General features: G+C 39.6%; 1 protein-coding gene across 1 annotated transcript in view; it reads left to right on the top strand.

Annotated features, from left to right (window-relative positions):
- Positions 1-20935, top strand: part of GIGYF2 (GRB10 interacting GYF protein 2) — a 61948-nt gene extending 41013 nt beyond the window's left edge. Inside the window, exons 8-23 of the mRNA XM_074153611.1 lie at positions 4406-4605; positions 4694-4856; positions 4943-5143; positions 5662-5852; positions 6545-6704; positions 8648-8814; positions 9213-9301; positions 10231-10338; positions 10901-10998; positions 11502-11602; positions 12397-12558; positions 17428-17586; positions 18801-19037; positions 19659-19781; positions 20394-20597; positions 20726-20935. Coding sequence (XP_074009712.1) covers positions 4406-4605; positions 4694-4856; positions 4943-5143; positions 5662-5852; positions 6545-6704; positions 8648-8814; positions 9213-9301; positions 10231-10338; positions 10901-10998; positions 11502-11602; positions 12397-12558; positions 17428-17586; positions 18801-19037; positions 19659-19781; positions 20394-20597; positions 20726-20935 — 2573 coding nt within the window. The remainder of the gene's footprint in view (positions 1-4405; positions 4606-4693; positions 4857-4942; positions 5144-5661; positions 5853-6544; positions 6705-8647; positions 8815-9212; positions 9302-10230; positions 10339-10900; positions 10999-11501; positions 11603-12396; positions 12559-17427; positions 17587-18800; positions 19038-19658; positions 19782-20393; positions 20598-20725) is intronic.
- The last annotated feature ends 96 nt before the right edge of the window (positions 20936-21031 follow it).

Below are 21031 nucleotides of genomic sequence, written 5' to 3'. Positions count from 1 at the left end.
TGCATTTGAATTCTCCTCTTAGTAGTAGCCACAGGACCATCAAAACAGTTTAAATCACATTCTTGCTTTAAACAATGAGTTTAACTCAAATTGGCATGGCTTAAACTGCTTCTTTGTACTTATTCTGCTGTTAGGTAATAGTACTAATCATGTGTCCTGCTAAAAATAGAGAAATGTCTTCAGAGTACTGTCGTCATTTGTTTAGCTGGCCCTTCCTTTGACTTGGCTCTGCGTACTCCCTACTAGATTGTATGCTGCTTGGTTTTTTTTCCTTTGGGGTGAGAGCTGTTTAGAAGAATGTAGCAGTTGTCGGGCTTGAAATTATCTTCTGTTGTTAAGCAAAGAGTACTTTGATTTCCACAGACCATTGTTTTTCGAGCTTTCAAATTCCTCTTGCTCCTTCAGCTGTGTTTACTGCAGAATGGCTGACCTAAATCTGCTCATTTTATGCTTTTTTAATAGGCACAAAGGATGGAGAGGATGGATTGCTTCTACTGAAGCTGTCTTGTGCCCCGAAGTATAGTTTCCCAGATTCTGTGTTCTGTTTTATTGTAGCTAAAGTTAACACCCTTGACATAGTTGAAGGGATCTGTCATGTGTCCATGCTGCATTTAAACTGCTCTCCTCTCACATGCCTATACCTCATAGGAAGTGAGGGATCTTCTGAAGTATTGGTAGTTAAGTGAAGAAGCAAATTGGTCAGTTTTCTCCTTAAAACAGACGAGCCTAATGCCTTTCTCCTACTACTTAATTCAGAAGGATGTAAACTTGTCTGGTTTTGCAGCATGAAAAATCTGGATTGTATCACCAGGCTTTTCTATGTGGAGTTTATGGAGTTTTCTACTTTTTCTACTACTGTTTGTGCACTAGGACTCAAAGTCTGATAAGAAGACATCTTTCCTTGGCTTATTCAATGGAAAAGTTGTTCTGGGTAAACGCGGTACTGCTGCTATTGTAGATGTGAAATAGGATCTTTAGACTGGGTTAACTGTCTGTAAGAAGAACCTGACCATAGCTTTAAATTCACTGGCTGCTTCAAAGTTATCTTGATTTTTTTTTTTTATTAATTTTTTTTAAGCCATCTTTTTTTTTTAGTGGTTTAATGACTGCTTACCTAAAAAGCCCCTTCTTTCTGTTGTTCCAGTTCTTGCATTCATACAATGATTGCCTTTTAAATTTGCAGAGCAAATCCAACTTATCAGATACATACAGAAACCTTTTTTGGTCCCAAAATTAGTGAATGATGTATAGATGGTTTTGGTTTTGTTCCTTAAGGAATAGGAATAATCTCTCCTTGCCTAAAATTTCTCTTTGATATGATTTCTTTTGTCTTTGTTTCAGCTGCTCTATTAAGATCTTTTTCCTGAAAAGCTTTCTAGAGAGGTCTTAGTCTGTAATCTCATATAAAGATTTTTTGGTTGTTGCTTTTTTTTTTTTTAAGAGGTTTTCAAATTCATCTTGGCTGACTCCATTTTCAGAAGCAACTGCTATGAATCAAGTAGACTTATTTTTTTGGTCATTGTGCTTTGTGTTTCTTGAATATCTTAAAGCAGCTTAAGTACCTCTTGCTCTAAAATTGAGCATAATATAAATAAGGGTCATATACAATATATGCCAAAAAAAAGTATAATGTGTACTATTCCTTTGTCTTTCGTTTAATATTTAGTATCGTTTAGTTTAGTATTTAGTATACATTAGTTGTTTCTTTACTGAAATAGAGAATATAACTTTTAAGAGATAAATAGCTATTAATAATTGAGACCAAAGTGTACTTGGATTTCCTGAGGCAGCTTGTATTCCTTTCTTTCACCTATAATGTCACCATAAATTGCAAGGGGTAAATTTAGCTTAAAATTATTTCTTTTAACTTGGAATCTTGATTATATAATTGATGCTTATGGTACTGCAGGACTCAATTTAAAGCTGTGTTTGTGTCCCAACTATTGGTTAAAAAACTTTAGGTAAGAATTTAAGATTTACCTTTACTTTAGCTTGCTTTAAAGATCAACAACCCTGTACTTTGCACCTGAGTTGTTTACTATATTCTAACTAGGCTTTTATAATCTTACATTTTTATTAAGAAACAAGGGCATGTGTCTGTTCCACTTACCACTTCTTTTTGCCTGCCCACCTAGCTCTGAAAATGTGTGGCATATAAAAGGAGGTTGTGTGACTAAATCTTTGCAAGCAGACCACGGGGTAAACAGAATCTTGATTTTAATTTTGAAGATATTTGGAAATAACAAATGCTTAGACTTCACCTTCAAAAATGACGTTTGAGTCTCTGTGCTGCTGTGTAGGGATGAGGGCCATGTAAAAATAATTGAGGCCCTTCTCAATGCGTGGTCTCAAGATGGCCCGTTTACAGCTGCACAGAAAGTTCTCAATACCAGTTTTTCCTCCTCTCTCTTCTGTATAGATGAAGAGATGCTGTGATCTTTATGAGCCCCAGGATAGCAAACAGGCAGAGATATTAATTTGTAGGATATGGCATTGCCAGGTTCAGGCCGTAACTCTATTTTTCCACCTATTGGGAAACCTGACACAGACATTGCTGGCTGAGGAGATGTCTGCCTGTGGTTTCAGTCAGAAATGCAGTGTGGTTGTCAGCAACTTCTCACACTTAAACCTTGGAAAAAGCCCTCTAATTCCAAAGAAAGTCCTAGTTTTGATGCGTTGATATTTGTGATGGGGAGAGAGAGGGGAAGTAAATCTAACGCTGCTTCTCATGCTATGTGGAATTTCAATGTCAGGCCTTTTCTTTCAGGTAGACTGTGTTGTCGTGCTTAGTTGCTGGTTGCTCCCAGAGATGCTTTTGTTCTTTTAGAACTGAGCAGCATTTTAATGAGATGTTCATATGCATGACTTGCTTGAAAAGAAGGCCCTTGGAAACCTGCACCTCCTGAGTGTGCACTGAGTTGGAGGCCAGGGCGCTGTGGACAGAGGCACAGGGGGCGTGAGGAGGTGTCCTTTTTCAAAGAGGATGTATGAAATGGTTATTATTTGCGCTCTCCGGAGTATTTACCCCATTAGCTTATCTTCAGTGAGCCTTTGTCTTTGCTTACATGTTTTTCAAGAAGTTATTGATGAACAAGAGGTTGACATGATAGGCCTAAGATGTTAAGAACTACTTTAAAGAAGGCAGAAAAGGTGGGATAAGTCCAAGCTTAGAGCACCTTATTTCTTTCCTTAATGACATTAAAAAGGTTGCCTCAGAACATTGATTTGACATTTTTGCATACCAATAATGTTAATTGTTTCCAAGGCATAATTAGAAGCACAGGTTAAGGTATACAGTGGAATTATTTGCAAATAAGCACATATGGTATAGCAAAGGCCTCGTTCAAGTCTAACCATTTGTGTTTCCTTGATAAAATATAAAGTTCATAGTGTGTCTAGGAGGAGTTTGTTTTACGTTACCTGTATTTGTGAGACAAAGGTGGATTTTTGCATGATTAATATTAATACTTAGGGTATTAGGGTTGATGTGGAAACATTCCTCATTCGTATGAAGCAAATGGAACAGAGGACAATGCTTCTTGTCTTTACTGTGATTTTTTTTTTTTTTTTGGTAGCCATTTGATAAACAGTGAGACTGCACTGATTACAAAATTTGGATGGAAAGCTGTTTACAATCCTTTCACTCCCAATTTGTTTTCCTTAGCAGCAAGTTCTTTACAGTTTAAATAGCATTATTGCAGTCAGAGGATTTTAAGCTTGGTTGAATGAAGATGTCTTCTGAATAGATTACAATGAGAAGTGAAATAAAATTTATACTTTACTTTGGAAAGTTTTCCCTCTTTTCTTATTATCATTCCAAGTTTCCAAGTATTCCATGGCTAAAAAATTACCATTCGAGAGACTTAATAGTCCTTTCAAAGGTATTTGAACAGTCGTCAGTCCATTTTTCGTGTATATGCACAAAAGTGCCTCTGAGGGGAAGAGGAAAAAGGCATGGGTGGTTTGTTCAGGATGTAACTTTTGCAGATTGCCTAAAAGAAAACAAAATCTTATACATATAAAAAAGATTTAAGCCAATGACAGCTAGTAAATTCAATCAGCAGCTAATGTCACTTGTCTTATTTTGGTGCATTAGCATGTTTTAGATTACATAGCTTAGCTCTCTTAGCCTTTTGTTGTTTTTTTTTAATGCTCATAATACAATTTATGATGCGGGGATATACAGTGGACAATATTTGAAAGGCTCCTGCTTAATGGTAAGATGCTCCTTTTCTTTCCCTTGTCCTTTAAGATGCCTGTTCATAGGCGGATTGTACCTTGTGTAGGGGCTTTCTGAATGTCTGTCACTGTTTGTCATCTCTTCACCCTCCCAAGTAAGCTACTGCCCCCGGGACTGTCTTGTAAAGTTACTTTCCCCCCACCTTAGACGGCCCTCGTTCTGCAGGCTGGCGAGAGCACATGGAGCGACGGCGGAGGTTTGAATTCGATTTCCGGGAACGAGACGACGAACGGGGTTATCGACGGGTACGGTGTGGGAGTGGCAGCATGGATGACGACAGAGACAGTCTCCCCGAGTGGTGCTTAGAAGATGCAGAAGAAGAAATGGGAACATTTGACTCCTCTGGAGCGTTTCTCTCTTTAAAGGTGAAAAGCTTTCTCAGGCCCTTTGTTCACTTTGAGCAAATGTCCTGTTATGTCGGGTGGATTATGGGTGATTATGTTGACTTTGTAGAAGGTGCAGAAGGAACCAATCCCTGAGGAACAGGAGATGGACTTCCGACCTGTGGAGGAAGGGGAAGAAAGATCAGACTCTGAAGGGAGCCACAACGAAGAAGCCAAAGATCATGAAAAGACCACCAAGAAAGAGGGGGAGAAAACAGATAGAGTGGTGGCAGGTAAGGGGGACTTCTTGTGCATCTGTTTTATGCTGCAGTGTAGAATTTCCATTAATTCAGTTACGTAGAACCATGCAATGTTACAGAAGCAGTGGAAGAAGCAGTCCAAACATCTTCACCGGCTGCCAGGTCAGATACCCCACCGAAATCCCAGCCTCCAGACCCACTGCAGACAAGCCTTTTTGAAAGGAAGGAAGAGTCTGTGCCAGAAAGAACAGAAAAAACAGAAGATAAAGAGAATCGAACAGAGAATACACCACCAGCCAAAATCTCCAACAGAGGGGAAGGTAATAAACTCAGTAGATAAATTTAGTAAGTTTCCATTTGTGCCTAGTCTTAGTCTCTTTTAAGAGGGGGGGACTGGCTTATGGTGATGAAAAGCTGGAATTCACCAACTGGTCTTGTAAAAGCAGGATTTGTTGGATACGCTATCTTAAACGCTTGCAGTTCACTGGTACTTCACATTGTAACGCAGTTTAGAGAAACATGAGCTGGGTGTGCATGTGTCTCATTGTGGTAAAGCAGATCAGTCCCTGGAAAATACGGCCAGGGAACGGGATATGCTGAAATGTGCTGAATTCTGCAATGTTAGAACTAAACTCTTTGTTCCTTGAAGTTTAGTTGCGTCCCTGTGCTGCAAACAATACCAATGTGCAGAAAAATACATACAGAAAATCTGAAAATACTTTTGCTTTGGTGCTAATTTTGAGCTGTTGAATGTTTTCTACAGTTAAGTTCATAAAAGTAATTTTCACTGATTTTCATGTTAAAGATAATCAACTAATTTTAACTTTTTTTTCTGTAGATTTGGCTTCTGTTGCTCAACCTTTGCCACAGATTTCTGCAGACACAGCTTCTCCTGCTCATCTCTCTCCTCCTGTTTCAAATTCAAATCCTGCTCTGCGGCCAGTTCAAACACCTGTCACAGCTGCTCCAGGCATGGGCAACATTCCCACTGACCCAGATGATGAAGAGGGCCTCAAACACCTAGAGCAGGTAAAATTTCTCAAATTCCTTTGTTGTTGACAATCGTGAGACTGGAGGAATGTGGAATGCAAAAAATATTTGAAGCCCATAAAACCAGAAATGCAGCTGAAACTCTACAGTGTATACTGAAAGCTACTTTTCTTCCTTCCATTATTTTAATGGAGAATAATTCAAGCTCCTGTAGTATTTTCCTGAATAAGGGTGCTATACCCATTATTAAAGAGCTACAGATCCTAGTGCTTATGACCACTGTCAAGTAGCCTTACTGTTTGCCTGAGAAATCATAAAACAGTGTGCCCAATATGTTTAAAAAGAACAAACAAACCAAAAATCCCAACATACATAAATCACAGACTGTGTTCATGAAAGTTTAGTTACTGCTGGGATGTGGAGCACTTTTCATGCTAGTGCTCCCGTACCTGTTGTATTTTTCACCGTGATACCGTGTGGGACTTTCATGGCAAGTTGTTTTAAAGCTTTCCTTAGGTGAGTGAACCGTGCTTATTTGTGATTCTGACAAGGTGGTAGGCTGAGCTCTGGGTTTCTGGTGGAGTTAGACAAGGCCTTAAGTTGCCTGTAATTCCCGGTGCACTCTTGAGCGCTGGATAGCACAAGGTTGTTGTATTTGGCACCCTCGTTTTCAAATCTGTAAGCACACATCTAACTCTTGCATTCCTTGCTGGTTTTGATGTCTCCTGCAGCAAGCAGAGAAGATGGTGGCATACCTACAGGACAGTGCCCTTGATGATGAAAGGCTAGCAGCAAAAATTCAAGAGCACAGAGCAAAGGGTTCCTCTATGCCGTTGTTCCATGAAGCCATGCAGAAATGGTACTACAAAGATCCGCAAGGAGAAATTCAGGGTAGGTCTGTGCCCTTTACGCTTCCTCTTTTGTTTCACAGAACTTTTAGAGTTCTTCACAAAATTACTGCAAACAGATACTGATGCTTGTTTTTAAAAAAGCGGTGCAGGAAATTGACCATTCTAGAATTAGATCTTGAAAATAGATCTTCTACTCACCACTGCCCCCACCAGCTCAGCATGTCTCATGTCCAGAATTAGACTTTATCATGGCTAAGCTTTGTCGTCACTTCGTGTTTCTGTAAACTGAGATTAGACTAAAACCTGTTTTTCATGCCAATAGTTACTCAGATTTCCAGATAATAGTGGAAACAAAACAAGAATGTGGCCATTCAGTAGCTTGTTGAAGAATCCATGAGAAACACTGAAATCAGTTTTCTAGTGTCAGCCTGAAGATGCTGAGTATTCAGGGAAGGGTATTTTGTTTAGAATCTAGAGCAAAGAGAAAGCAATTTTTTGCAAGCCGGTACTCACATGTACTCTCAGTTTAAATTGTACTTGTAGCCAGTGCCTTATCAGTTTGCATAATAACTGTTTCATGCTTGCAGTTTTCCCTTAAGAAATGTGTTTTTTTTTTTTTTTTTGCAATGAAAGTCGTAACAGGCCTTTCGTATAGATACTTGCATCTTTGCTTTCAGAAGGCACTTTTCTTTTCGAGGTCTCAGGGTTGTGTTTTAGCAGCTGCTTTGCTGCCTCCAAAAAATGCAGTTAAGCAGTGAGTTCCTTACTTGCTGTACTTCGCTAAATAGTAGTTGCTAATGATGTTTAGTGTGAATGGCTTCCTCAGCTGTCAGCTCTAGATAGGGTTTGTGGGGATGTTATCTGGGGGCTCTGAGCTAGTCTCTTGTCTGCAGGTATTACATATCTTTAGGGTTTTCTTCTCGCCCCTTTAAGTTTGAAGGATGCTATCCATAAAGCATTTTTATTTGCTCACTGTGCTTCAAACTGTATCTTAGTTGTTGCTGAGTGTTTATTGCTCAGTGATGATCTGACAGTTTTTCACTGGTGTAAGTAGTGCCTCGAATGTGACCTCCAAAAGTAAACGCTCCCACATTTTTTTTCCTGGGATACCTCTTGTGATATTCCCTGGGAGGAATTAGCTTCTAAAGATGCTTTTACAGAGAAGGCAAGAATTACTCAACATTCTTGCTTTTCAGAAGATGTTTTTGAAAAAATTGTATTTACGTGGTTCTTACTCTGTTGAATAACCTATTTATTTTTTTTATACTGGCTTTGTGTCCCTTTGGATATGTGAAAATAGTATAGGAGTCCCCCTTTAAAGGAAGTGACTGAAATCTTTCTCGGGAAAAAGAGGAAGGGAAGAAATGTCACTTCTCAAGAAAGGAAAAACTGGTTTCCTCATCTTAAAAAATGTAATCTTGCACTCAGAGGTGGATCTGCTTGTCTGCTAAGTTCCGGAAGCAAAACTTCTATAAAAGATATGAGTTCCTCTGATTTGAAGGCAAGAGTTGAAACAGGCTAAGAGTGTTTAATTATCTGTGCAGTATATGTGGGGAAGGTAGTGCTGGTGATTTTTAGCACTGTCAACTAGTGGCTACTGCAGAGGTCCAAACTGGACTGTTGTCACCCTGGTGCTGAGCCCCAAGTAGTGAGCTCTGCTGGAAGGCAGGACGTGTGTTTGCTGGACCAAGCTCCACACCACCGTGGCTGCTTGGCTTTCATCTCGGACTCGTCTCCCTCCAACGCATGGTAAAAGCAGTTGTGCACTTTTCAGTAAAGACTCTCTGGGGGAATGCAAAGATCTAGATGTGTGCATTGACATTCCAGCCTTGAATGTACTGTCTGTCCAGACAAGTGGATGAGATGGACAGGAACACGAGGTACTGTGTCGCTTTAACAAGCACCGTGCTCTTTATTTCCCATATACTCAACTTGGCCTCACTTCCCCTTCCCCCCATGTGTATTGGTTGGTTATTATTTCAGGTCCTTTCAGTAATCAGGAGATGGCAGAGTGGTTCCAGGCCGGATACTTCACTATGTCGCTGTTGGTCAAGAGAGCCTGCGATGAGACTTTCCAGCCACTGGGAGACATCATGAAAATGTGGGGCAGGGTACCCTTCACTCCAGGTCCAGCACCGCTTCCACACCTGGTAATTACATGACAGTTACAATATTCAAAGAGTCCTGTAATAAATGGAAATTGAACTATTTTCAAGTCAGCTGCTCTGTCTTGCAATCGCAGGTGTTCCAAGCCCCAAAGTTGAACCCTGTGTTAAGTTACCTTTTTAAGAAGAGAAAAGACTCAGTTTAAAAATGTTTGTTTTGCCATGTCTGTGGCTGGAAGGAACTTGTGATAAGTACAAGTGCCGTATATTTCACAGTCACCGTGCTATAGGCTTTGTTTGTAAATGTTGATCTCTGTATAGGTATTTTTCTATTTTCTTTGTCTTTTCAGTTCAGAATGTAACTTTTACATTGCTTGCATTTGCAATGTACTACTGCTGTTGTTATATATTACTAAAATAGAATGTTTTATTCCTAAACACAGGGCGAGCTGGACCAAGAGCGGCTGACTAGGCAACAAGAGTTGGCCCTGATCCAAATGCAGCACCTCCAGTATCAGCATCTTCTAATACAGTAAGACTCCTGGTCCCAGAGACCTTCTAGTGGCTCTGTTCTGCTCTGTTTTTTAGGCATCTGGGTTCAGCTTCTTGTCATTGTTTCCTTGGGCAGTGGGGCTGGGAGTGCTTCACCTCCAGCAGCAGTAGCCTGTTTCCACAAACACCAGAGGCTTGATAGCCTACAGGATTAGGACAGAGTGTGGCTACCTCAGGCACACTTTTCAGTCTTTTTCGGTGTCACGTGTAGCTACTTTGGTGAGACCGGCGACAAGGGTAGCTGTTATGGTCAGATTGAATCCCAGCTACCCTTGTGATGCAGTTCATATGTTTTGGAGTCAGGGGAAGGTTTACATGTCTTTTGAAGTGGAGATGGAGAAGGCAGAACCTATTTTTGGTCTGCTTGCTTAGCTTTTTGAAGATCAGTGGAAGGTAACTGCTGGAGAAAGCAGTTTGTCATCCATTTTTGACCAAGCTGACAGTTCTTCAGTTCTGGCCAGTTCCTAACAACTAGTTTTGTAAGAGCTAGGAGAAAAGAAAACAATCATCTGGACTACTGGTTCAAGGGGTCCTGAAAGCATGTGCCATGACTATGATTTGTTTAGGTGGACAGTCATCAAAGCCAGATTGAGTGTATGTAACTTATAGAAAAGGCAAGTAGTGTGGCACAGCTTACGAGAGTAACACTGGACAGCAATAACCAGTTGACGTAGTTGAGGGTGAGGAGAAATTTGGTTGTGCTCATGTGGGCCAGTTTTGTTGTATTCTTGTATTTTTATTCGTTCCAAGGCCCCATTCTGTGGTTTCCTCTGGTATTTAGCGTGTACATTATATAGGTCAGTGGGCATTAGTCCCGGAGAATGAATCTGTATGCAACTTCTGCAACTTGGGCATTATATAAACAAGCAAGCGAACAAATACCAGTGATTCTCTGCTTCTCTTTTGAAGACAACAATATGCACAGGTGCTGGCCCAGCAGCAAAAGGCAGCCCTCTCATCCCAGCAGCAGCAGCAGCTCGCTATTCTCTTGCAACAGTTCCAGGCCCTGAAGATGAGGTGAGTTAGCCCAGACTTGAACTGAATACCATTCTTCCTATACTCTAACTTGTATATAATGATAATTGTACCCTTGTCAGCGGTCCATCCTATTCAAGTTTGCTCATGTTTGAGCCTTACATATTTCAAAGATTGTGTGGATGTGAAACAGTTGCAGGATGTCTAATATTTCTTTATATATGTAGCCTTCGTGTCAGAGAATGTTTATGAAAATGAGCAGGAAAATCTTATAGTTGAAATCATCCCATTTTGACATACCTGTTGTGCTGGTAAGGGAATGGCTTTGCTGGTTGAGTTCTGCAATATTAGATGCTTTTTCCTCAAACTAGCCTATAAGCAGCAAATGCAAAACTGTAGCAATATCTGGCTTAGCCCTTGACTTGGCAGCAGGGATGAGATGGGCAAGAACTCTGCAAACAAGTAGTATCGTCCGCATCATATTTTTGTTTTAAATAGAGGTGTGGAAGGAAAGGAGTATGTTACAAGTTACTGAATCTCATGCGTGTTCAGAGCAGTCCTCTCCCTGGAAGTGGCATGTTGACTCTTCCTGTTGGTATTACAGAATATCTGAACAGAACATGATGCCACCTGTTACAAGGTCTGTGTCAGTGCCGGACACTGGCTCAATATGGGAACTTCAGTCAGCTTCACAACCTACAGGTAAGATGCTTAGCACGGGTCAGATACATTGAGAAAAGTTCACGGATTAAGAGCCAGCGTCTTTGAGATGATGGCTCCTTTTTTGATATTAGGGGAAATTATTTCTGCATCAGTATTTTTTTATCTGGTTCAGGCTACTTTGCCTTGCAGTTTAAATTCCATTTGAGAGCTGTGAAGAATATGGTAATTTTTGCCATGGTTATAGGAAGTCTTGATCCAAAAGTATTGAGTGTTATATTATAAAGGTGTTCTGCTCTGATGGGAGGAGTTTGAATAGATGCTTCATGTGTGGAATTTTGTAGGAAACCCAGCCTTGCTTCAGTAATAGACAAGCCTTGTTCTACAGGAAGATAAAGTGGCCCTTTACTGACTAAGAAGAATGTATTGTCATGATTTTAGTTCATAAAATATAGTAACTACATACACAAGATTTTCCGCTTCCAGTTGTTTTTTGTTGATGTGCTTATTTTTGCTTGTCAATGTTTGTTTTCTTCACTATCTAGTCTGGGAAGGAAGCAGTGTCTGGGATCTCCCCATTGATACTGCAGCTCAGGGACCAGCTCTAGAACAACTTCAGCAGCTCGAGAAGGCCAAAGCTGCAAAGGTCAGAAACTGTTTTGTACTGTAAGAAGTTGGGATTGCTGTTCTGCGATGTAGCTGTGTTTCTTGAGGCAATGGAAGACTATTAGCTCTTCAATCTTCAGGCCACTCTGTACAATTTTGATTAGATATTCATGGAAAACACCATAAAGAGAATATGGATTATAAAAACCAGTTATGAAATCCTTGCGGACTGCTGTTTGGAAACCATTGCTCTGGAGATATTACTGACCTCTAAAGTAGGGGTTATATTTTTTCACACTTGTGATTAAAAACTCTTCACTAGCCACCTCTGTTTTAAATTGGCTCATCAAGAGCTGTTGTGCCAAACCCGGAGTAGGAGCAGGTAGATGTTCTTTTAATCATTGCATTGTTTCACCAGAATTGGTTTGGGGAATTTGTCGGGGTTGTTTCACATTTACTCTAGTGTTAAATTATTTTCATAAATTCAAACCTATATGATTCTGTACATTTCCTGAAACTGATTATTTCTGATGACTGCAAAGCAACTTGCTACTAGCTTCTAAAGTCAGAGGTTATTTTAAGGAGCTGATGTAGAAAGTCTGACTAGAGAACTGGTGTTCATTACAGAACAGAAATTGTCAGAAATTATTCTAGAGTATTTCAGCAATCTGACCCCAGCAGGCAGCCAGCTGATAGGTAAAATTACAATTAAGGGAGAGCATCTGTCAGAGGCTTCATCTGTTATGTTGTTACTATAATCTCAGCAGAGTTGCCCTAAGAAATGGTGTAGGAATACGTTACCTGCATCTGAGTATAGTTTTATGTGAATTGTAGCTAGAGCAAGAGAGGAGAGAAGTGGAAATGAGGGCCAAACGAGAGGAAGAGGAGAGGAAAAGGCAGGAGGAGCTTCGGAGGCAACAAGAAGAGCTACTTAGGAGGCAGCAGGAAGATGAGAGGAAACGACGGGAAGAAGAAGAACTGGCCCGCAGGAAGCAAGTGAGTTTCCTCAATGTAGTTCATCTCTAATTTTAATACTTTATAAAACTCACTTTAAGAATCCTGTGGGGTCTAATTAATCTTTGGTAGGTGTGTATGAAGACAGTTCTAATATTTTTCATGTGAGTATATGAAATGATTCTTCTGCTCTTGATTTTTTTAAGAGCCCAAATTGCAATCTGAGAAATGGGCTCTGATGGTTCACTTCAAGATAGGTACCTGTTTGTGAGCTGAGAGGCTTTATTCCATGTGGAATATTCCCTCCCAACTTCTTAGTGTCAATACTAGGTGTTAGTTAGTTGCCTGGTTATTGTATGTTTAATCTCTTATTCACCATTTATGCAGTCTAGTGTTTTGATAAGGGTATGTTCTGGAGTAGACTGGAGCTTGAGCAGCCCTTTCAAATGAATAAAACGTAGTAGAGGCCATAGTGGAAAAAGAGATGTTAAATTTAGTTCTTTTCCTCTTTTTTTTAACTTAGTAAATATTTTTTTGAATAATTAATTATCTGGGTTATGTCATAGTCTGTCAGCTTTATTTTCTGGAGTTGGTACTTGGGAAAGGATGTAGTTTGGACAGATTTGTTGAAATGAATGACGTGATCTGTGTTGCAGTAGGAGAATAAATCTAGGAGTTTGTAGTACGTCCTTAATCTTAAAAGAACATGGAATGGAGACATTATTAGCTTGACTTTTCTAGCATTTACTTCTGAATTTTGTATGGAAGAAAGCTTAATTGTTCCTTAAGTGTCATAGGAGGGAAAGACAGTGGAAGTTAGTTTTCACTCTGCATGCGCAGGATAAGGGCAAGCATGTTCAGGTTATTCACTAAGGAGTTAGTCAATAAATGCCCTTTAAAGTACCATATGAATAATAGGTGAAAGTAATAAATAATTTTGGCCTTGTAATATTTTCTATGTGCTTAGGGAGGCAGTTGTAAAGCACATTTCCTGGTTTAAGGATCAAACATTTCTGAGGAAGCCTCTAGAATCTTTAGTTTTATTTGTAAGTTAGTCATAGACCTCAATTCACTCAGTGTTTGGGTTTTGTCACTGAACAATTCTTTTAATAACTACTTATCACACTGTAGTCTATCTTTCATGGTATCTTTAAGAATCAAGTCTGTAAATAAATGGCTCCTTGGTTTAATGTATCTACTTTGTGTACAGCAAGTCATTATGGTATACAGTGGAAAAGCATCCTTTGATGCTCGAATTCAAGCTTTACTGCAGCACTAAAGCAATAATATACCCAAAAGTTTTAAATTTTGAGTTAAATTGCTTTAGATCTGTTTTAATAATTAATTTTTCAGCATATCACCTGGTAACTCAATGTGTTTCATCCATGGTGGCTTCAAATAAATAGACTTGGGTTGTTTCTTTTCAGAGTAACAGTTTTGCTACTGTGTATAACTTCTTAGAAATGTCCATGAAATTCCAAAGTGTTTTGTTCACTTTGGATTTGTACAGTAAACAATCTGATTCTCCCTTTCTGACATGTCGTGGGAAATAATTACTTACAAGGAGGAAACAGAATGCGGTTGAAAAGCAGTAACAGCAAGTATCTTAGTTCATTACCAATGGAATAATTGCCACAATGCTTAATTCTGAGCAGTAATGTCTTGAAAAGGTAACGAAAGAGTTTAAGCACTTCTCTGGAAAGAGAAAATAATAATGTATTCTGTATTTAAAAAAAAAAAACAAAACCAAAAAACAAACAAAACTGGTCTAATATTTGAATCTGACTTCTGTACTGGAAGGCATTGTAGAATCAGGGATGAACTGATTTATTAGCATGGATTTATGCAGAGGAGATGATGCTTAACAAATTTGATTAACTTCTTTTGAGGAGATGACAGTGAGAGCTGAGAGGGGTGAAGCAGTAGACTTAATCTGCCTGGACTTCAGGAAGGCTTTTGATGTAATACTGCATAAAAGACTAGTATATAAGGTTAGTAAATATGCTGTTGATGGTGAATTCTAAATAAAAAAAAATAACTAATAGAAATTCAATTCTGTAGGATGAAATGTCATACCAAATGTTGAATCCAGTTCTGTTCATAGTTTTCATCAATTACTTGCACTGTAGAATTGCAAACAGTAATGCCCAGCTTGTGTAGCTCCTGTATTTCTTTTTTGTTTCTGATCTGATATTTTCTATTTTGTAATGATTGTTCACTTTCAGGAACAAAATTTGAGGTTTAATAATTAGCTAATAATTGTTTTCTCTGAATTGTATCTTTAGTGCTTTCTTTACCTGATCCAAAGACGAGATCCGCAAAACTAAAAGATTTGTAAGCCGTAGTAACATAGACGAGCAGAATTGCAGATGTTTAACTTCTGCAAAAAATTCTATAATATTTTGTTTAAGAATCCAGAGCCTACTGAAACGAGGCTTGCTACTTCAGCATTTTCTGCAATATTATAAATATTTTAAAAGCTCTGAAATCAATTGTACAGCAAGATACGTGTGTTGAAAACAATTATTAGAAAAGATGCTAAAGAATATTGGGATTCTCTTGGAGCAGGAAGCCATGAATACGGAAGCAGTAAGAGCCAAAGGAATGTCTGTTTCCCGTACAATTCAGCAGCAGAAAGCTGGAGAGCTTTGAATGGTTTTGGTCACATGCTGAAACAAAAACACTGAATAATAAGAAGATACAGAAGTAAATATTAAGACAACCTTTTCTATAGCTGTAAAGAGTAGGAAAAAAGAGTCACATCAGCCATGTGGTTCACAGCTTCTCATAATCTTGCAGATTTTTTCCTCATGTTGGTACAACACTGTTCATCTTTAGTTCTCTAGGAGAGAGAAGTCTTTTTTTTTTTAAAAAAAAAATTGCTGCCATTCAACAGTGTCTCTCCTGGCATGCCTGAGCAACAAAGAGATCCCTACAGTTTTATTAATGACAATTCTAGCCTCATTTCCCAAAGGGGAAGTAGGGCAGAGATGTCAATGAACTGTTGTCGTAAAGGAGGACTTGGTGACTTTTGTTCATCTCTCTCAGGTACCATGTATTACATCAGTGACTAGAGCCAAACATCCCCCCAGCCTGGGTGGCAACTGGGCATCCTGAGCTGAGATTCTGATGTGTGGTCTCTAGTCCAGCAAAGTCCTGGCACACCTCCAGCCTCCTCAGTAGACTATTCAGAAAAAAAAAAAAAGCAAGCAGAATTTTTTTCAGCACTTATATCGGGGACACTTGGTTATTGTGACTTGACTGCATGTGTCCAGTTAATTCAGTTACAGGCCCAAGTAACAAAATGGTCTAATTGTTGTGTGTTATGCTTGAAGCTTTTGTGAATACGACAAATCAAGAACTTGATTAATGAGAAAATGACTCACGGGCTCCTGTTTTATGTCCAGCTAGTAGAAGGAAAACTTACACTTACATTTAGCACTAAACCACTTAAGTGATATACAGAAATATGAATTACTTCTTGGCTTGCAGCCAGTAATATCAGTAATCAGCCTCAGTGCCATAGGGTTGCTTATAAAAAATGTTCTGTCTACTGACAGTTATCTTGTAGACATCTGAAGTTAGCCATTGTCAGAGAGAAACCCCCCTCCAGTTGGTCAGGGAGCTGCGTTGCAGTTTATCTATGCTGTGTGTATAGGAAGGTTTGTTATCAGATTTAGTAAATGAGTCTTAGATTTCAGAATTAACTTCCTCGATTTACCCGAGTTCAAAATGTATGTCCATGCTGCACAATTAGTCTCCCTTCATCCTGGGAATAATGTATTGCTTATAAAAAAAAACAACTTGTAAGAGTACGATTGCACAGTACTGATCATTCAAAAGGAAAATGTATTTATGAAAGCTTAAAGATGTTCTTGTCCAAAAAATAGGATCTTTAGGTTGAGCTGGCAGGATAAGTCAGAAAGTGGAGAGAAGAATAAGAAGGGATGAAAAGCAGGGTGGCCTTAACACAGATGCTGGACTTTAGAGATGAGAAAAGGCAACAAAACCCAAGGCGATTTTATGCAAGGAAAAGTCAGAACTGGGGGAAAAGTTGCACAGATGAGCTCCCATTTAACAATATATGGGAAGCCAGCAGAGGGCTGGCTGTGCCCTATTCCTCCAAAAACCAAGGAGCAGAATGGAAAAATTTCTGTTTATGTTGATCTTCAGAGCAGCAGGAAAGGGTGCTGATATTTATTTTTGAGTTAAGTAAATAATTTTGCCACTAGGAAAGCAAAACATAATTTATGGGTAGCTATTTAAGTAATTTAGGGATGGCCAAAAAATCAAAGCCCTCGAGACCTTTTTGTTGCCCATAATATTTAAACAGCATAGGAATAGCCCAGTAAAACCCCTTCATCGAGTTCCACGTCTCTGGGACTTCCAAAGGTTGCAGTGTCCTTAAGCGCACTGGTCTTCTTCAGCTTATTTCTGGTGTCTGGAGACGTGGTTTGAGTTTGATTACTCGAGTGCACTACAAGTATTTAGAAACCACCTATAAGTAGGAAAAGCTTCCAACTTAAACTGACACCCAAAAAAAAGGAATTATTGATACCCACACATTAAAAAAAATACATATCATACTCAAGTACAGTTAATACATACTGGAAAGAGTAGTCTCACCCTTTGTTTTCATTCTCAACACCGTTTTAAAACCAAAGATAGCCAATGATTTCATGTGTTACATAAATTGTTGTAATGAAAAGTATGAGATGCACATTGCATCAAAAAACTTGTTAACATGTGGGTCCGTAGTGTTTAATGCAGTTGTTTTGGTATTATTTAGCTTGGAGCTAAGGAACTTTTTTTGAGGCCGTTTATCTGGCCAGACCATATTGTAGTCTGTGTTCTGATGTGGTTCATCAATAGAATGGCATTTATAGATTGACATCTTGTTCCCAACTCCAGGAGGAAGCCCTGAGGAGACAACGAGAGCAGGAAATTGCACTAAGGCGGCAGCGGGAGGAAGAGGAGCGGCAACAGCAGGAGGAAGCACTTAGAAGATTGGAAGAGAGAAGAAGAGAAGAGGAGGAAAGACGGCAGCGAGAGGAATTAATTCGTAAACAGGTGAAAAATGGCAAGAGACCTAATATATTTATGAAGGCTGCCAGAACGAACAAGTTTTGAAACTTGCACCCGTGCCTGAGAGACCATCAGTTCTGGTGGAGGAAGGCAAAGCTTGTAGACAGTATCAAGTGAATGAAAAATAGGCTTTTTACCTGTATCCTGGTTTCAGACAAAATAATCAGAATTCGATCTGCCCTTTGGAGAAGAGATTTGTGTTGCATGAGTGTTTTCCTTCATGTTTGAGCCTTAAGAATGGCTTTGCAGCATGGTATTTCTTTTGAAGAAAGGCAGAGTACAGCACCAGAATAATAATTTGTTTTGAATTGTTGGTCTCTGGACCTTTACTGTAGTATTGTCATCTTTAACATCATCTGAGATGATAATTTCTGCCAATCTTTCTGTACTAGGCCAAGACTATACCCACTACTGAAGTTTCAGCTTTTTTCTTCCCTGTTTCTTCTCTTACTATTAACAGGTGTTTTTTTTTTTTTTTTTTAGCCTTGGGGTCAGCTTTAGCAGTCCGTATTGGGGAACTTGAGCTTCCAACCCCCAAATTGATGCTGGCACTGTCCCTAAATCAAAGTCAACTTGAAACACAATTGGCTTCACATTAGCTTCCAGGTTCATTTCAGAATTGCCAGTTATTATTTAAAAATTCTTTTTCAAGGCCCTCCCTTATAAGACCTTCATCGCCATTTCTGTCCCACCACACAGTCATCTCCTTTGTTAGCAGAAGCATCTTTTCCTTTGCAGCTCTAGTGTTCAGTAACAACAGAAAACATCACCATCTTTGTCATCTGTTGTCTTCTTTCATGTCAACACCTCTTTTGCCTTTATTCCTGTCAATTTTTATTTCACTGAAACTATAGCAGTACTTGAATGTAAGTGTAAGCCGATAGAAGCAGCTCAGACTTGCAAGGTGCATAACTCCTAGAGGGAAAGTGGTGTGAAATTACCTAGTCTGAACTAGGGGGATGTCATTCTCTTCCAAGTCCCTTGGTGGAGCAATGGGAAAGTTACACTTTGAGGTGATGTAGACTATATTATTGGGCTTTCTTGTCTGAGAAATGTAAAGCTAAATGAGCCTAACCCTAACCAGCCCAGATTACATTTAAAGGCCTCTCTCTTCTGTCAGGCTCTCAGTACTAGAGAGTAGAAGTGATTTAGATTTTCTGAGTCTGCTTAGACTTTACTCTTCTTTATGTCCTGGGAAGGAAGAGGAGGCTGCCAAGTGGGCGCGTGAAGAGGAGGAAGCTCAACGGCGACTTGAAGAAAGTCGGCTACGCATGGAAGAAGAGGCAGCCAGACAGCGGCTCGAAGAAGAAGAGCGAAAGCGCAAGGAGCTGGAACTCCAGCGCCAGAAAGAAATAATGAGACAGAGGCAGCAGCAGCAGGAGGCTTTACGACGGCTGCAACAACAGCAGCAACAGCAGCAACTTGCACAAATGAAGGTAACGGGTTTCTACAGCTTAACTTGCTCCTCCAGTTCAGTGTAGTGAGTAAAACGGCAGCTGAATTCAGGAGTTTAGACCAGGGAGGGATGAACTATCTGGAGAGGGAAGAGGGTGAAAAGTTGACTTTAAAAGTGATAGGAGAAACAAAAGGAAAGTAAGTTGCAAAACCCAAAAGAAAAAGGCTCAGTTGATAGAAACATAATGGAAAGGGTTCCTGAGTACAGAACAGTTTATTCTGCTGCAATGATCAAGGGCCAGTGCAAAGTTTCTAAAGCTTTTTAAATCAAAATTGATTGCTATTTTTCAGGGAGTTGTGTGTTACCTTTTTCTTGATAAGGAATATCAAGTTGGAGTTCTCCATGTCTGTCTGTTACTGTTGTGTCTTTGACACTATGATACATCAGAGGGCAATTGAAAGAAACATACAGTTTATACTTTGAGTGTAATTTTTAATACTTAATTATGCCATTTTATATTTTCCAATGTTTTGCTAGAGTTTAAAGGTGGCCTTTCTTTTCCCCTGTGCTGTGAGCTTATACTGATTTTTTTTCATGATTATACTTCAGTGGTATTCTCTAAAACATTTTGTAATTCTTAATTATGTGGGTTTTGGCCCAGCTCCCTTCATCTTCAACTTGGGGTCAGCAATCAAATTCAGGAGCTTGTCAATCCCAGACCACACTGTCATTGGCAGAAATCCAAAAGTTAGAAGAAGAACGAGAACGGCAGCTTCGAGAAGAGGTAAATACGCTAACGGTAACTTATTAAGAGTGAGTGATACTGTTGATTAAGTGATTAGAAGGAATAATGAGGATGAGGAATGTTTCCTTGAAATATCAGCACATAACTCAGATAAAATCCTGTCTTTCTAGTGTAGGATTAATAAGTACTTGTTTAAAGGTTTTTAATAGCTTTTTAATATAAATAGGTGAGGAGGGGAAACTGTACCCTTTTAACACTAGGAGTATAATACATTCACAAAACGATATAAAATTTTTTCACATCTATACTGCAGTTTGTTTGCAGATATGGACAAGACCAGGGCATTTTAAGGGGCAGGGGGACGAGTGGTGGTAGCAGAGAAAGTATTCCTCCAAGACCCCAAATGCTTAGCTGGCTACAATCCTGATTGGGCAAACTGATTCTGTCCTAGGCTAATGAGCAATTTGTATTTACCTAGTTACTTAGTGTCTCCCTTTTTGGAGGAACTGTAATGGCTCAAAAAATAGTAGGTCAGCCAGATTCCTCCAGAAGAGGGTGAAGTCAGTTTTAAATCAGTTTCCCAGCTAGACTTTTGAATAGTAATGATCTTCTGAAAGTAATGGACAAGCACTTTTGTCTTGCCTGCAACAGCAAAGGCGTCAGCAGCGTGAACTAATGAAAGCCCTCCAGCAACAGCAGCAGCAACAGCAGCAAAAATTGTCAGGCTGGGGTAACGTCACCAAACCAACAGGCACCACCAAGTCCCTGCTGGAGATACAGCAGGAGGAGGCAAGGCAGATGCAGAAACAGCAGCAACAGCAGCACCAGCAGCCGAACAGAGTCAGAAATACTACGGTACGTATGGTTATTTATCTAATCAGTGTGTGGAGGGAGACAGTACGTGAGAGTTCTCAGTGTTTGTCTGTTACTGTTCTGCCAGGTCTGGTGCTAATAACCAGGATCTCTTTGTTATGTTTCAACAGCACTCTAACCTGCACACCAGCATTGGGAATTCAGTGTGGGGCTCCCTAAACACTAATCCCAGCAACCAGTGGGCATCTGACCTAGTCAGTAGCATCTGGAGTAATGCTGATACCAAAAACTCAAACATGGGTTTCTGGGATGATGCAGTGAAGGAAGTGGGACCTCGTAACTCGACCAATAAAAACAAAAGCAATGCCAGCCTCAGGTAGGAATTGGGGAAGGAGCTTTTGCAAAGAAAGGCTGCCACTCCTGAGATGAACATTTAGCAGTTATAACATCTTCCTGTGTATTTCTTTTTTTTTTCC

This window comes from Numenius arquata, chromosome 9, assembly GCF_964106895.1.
Source record: "Numenius arquata chromosome 9, bNumArq3.hap1.1, whole genome shotgun sequence".
NCBI lineage: Eukaryota > Metazoa > Chordata > Aves > Charadriiformes > Scolopacidae > Numenius > Numenius arquata.
The sequence above is the reverse complement of the archived record's forward strand: the minus strand, read 5'-3'. Positions and strand labels throughout refer to the sequence as shown.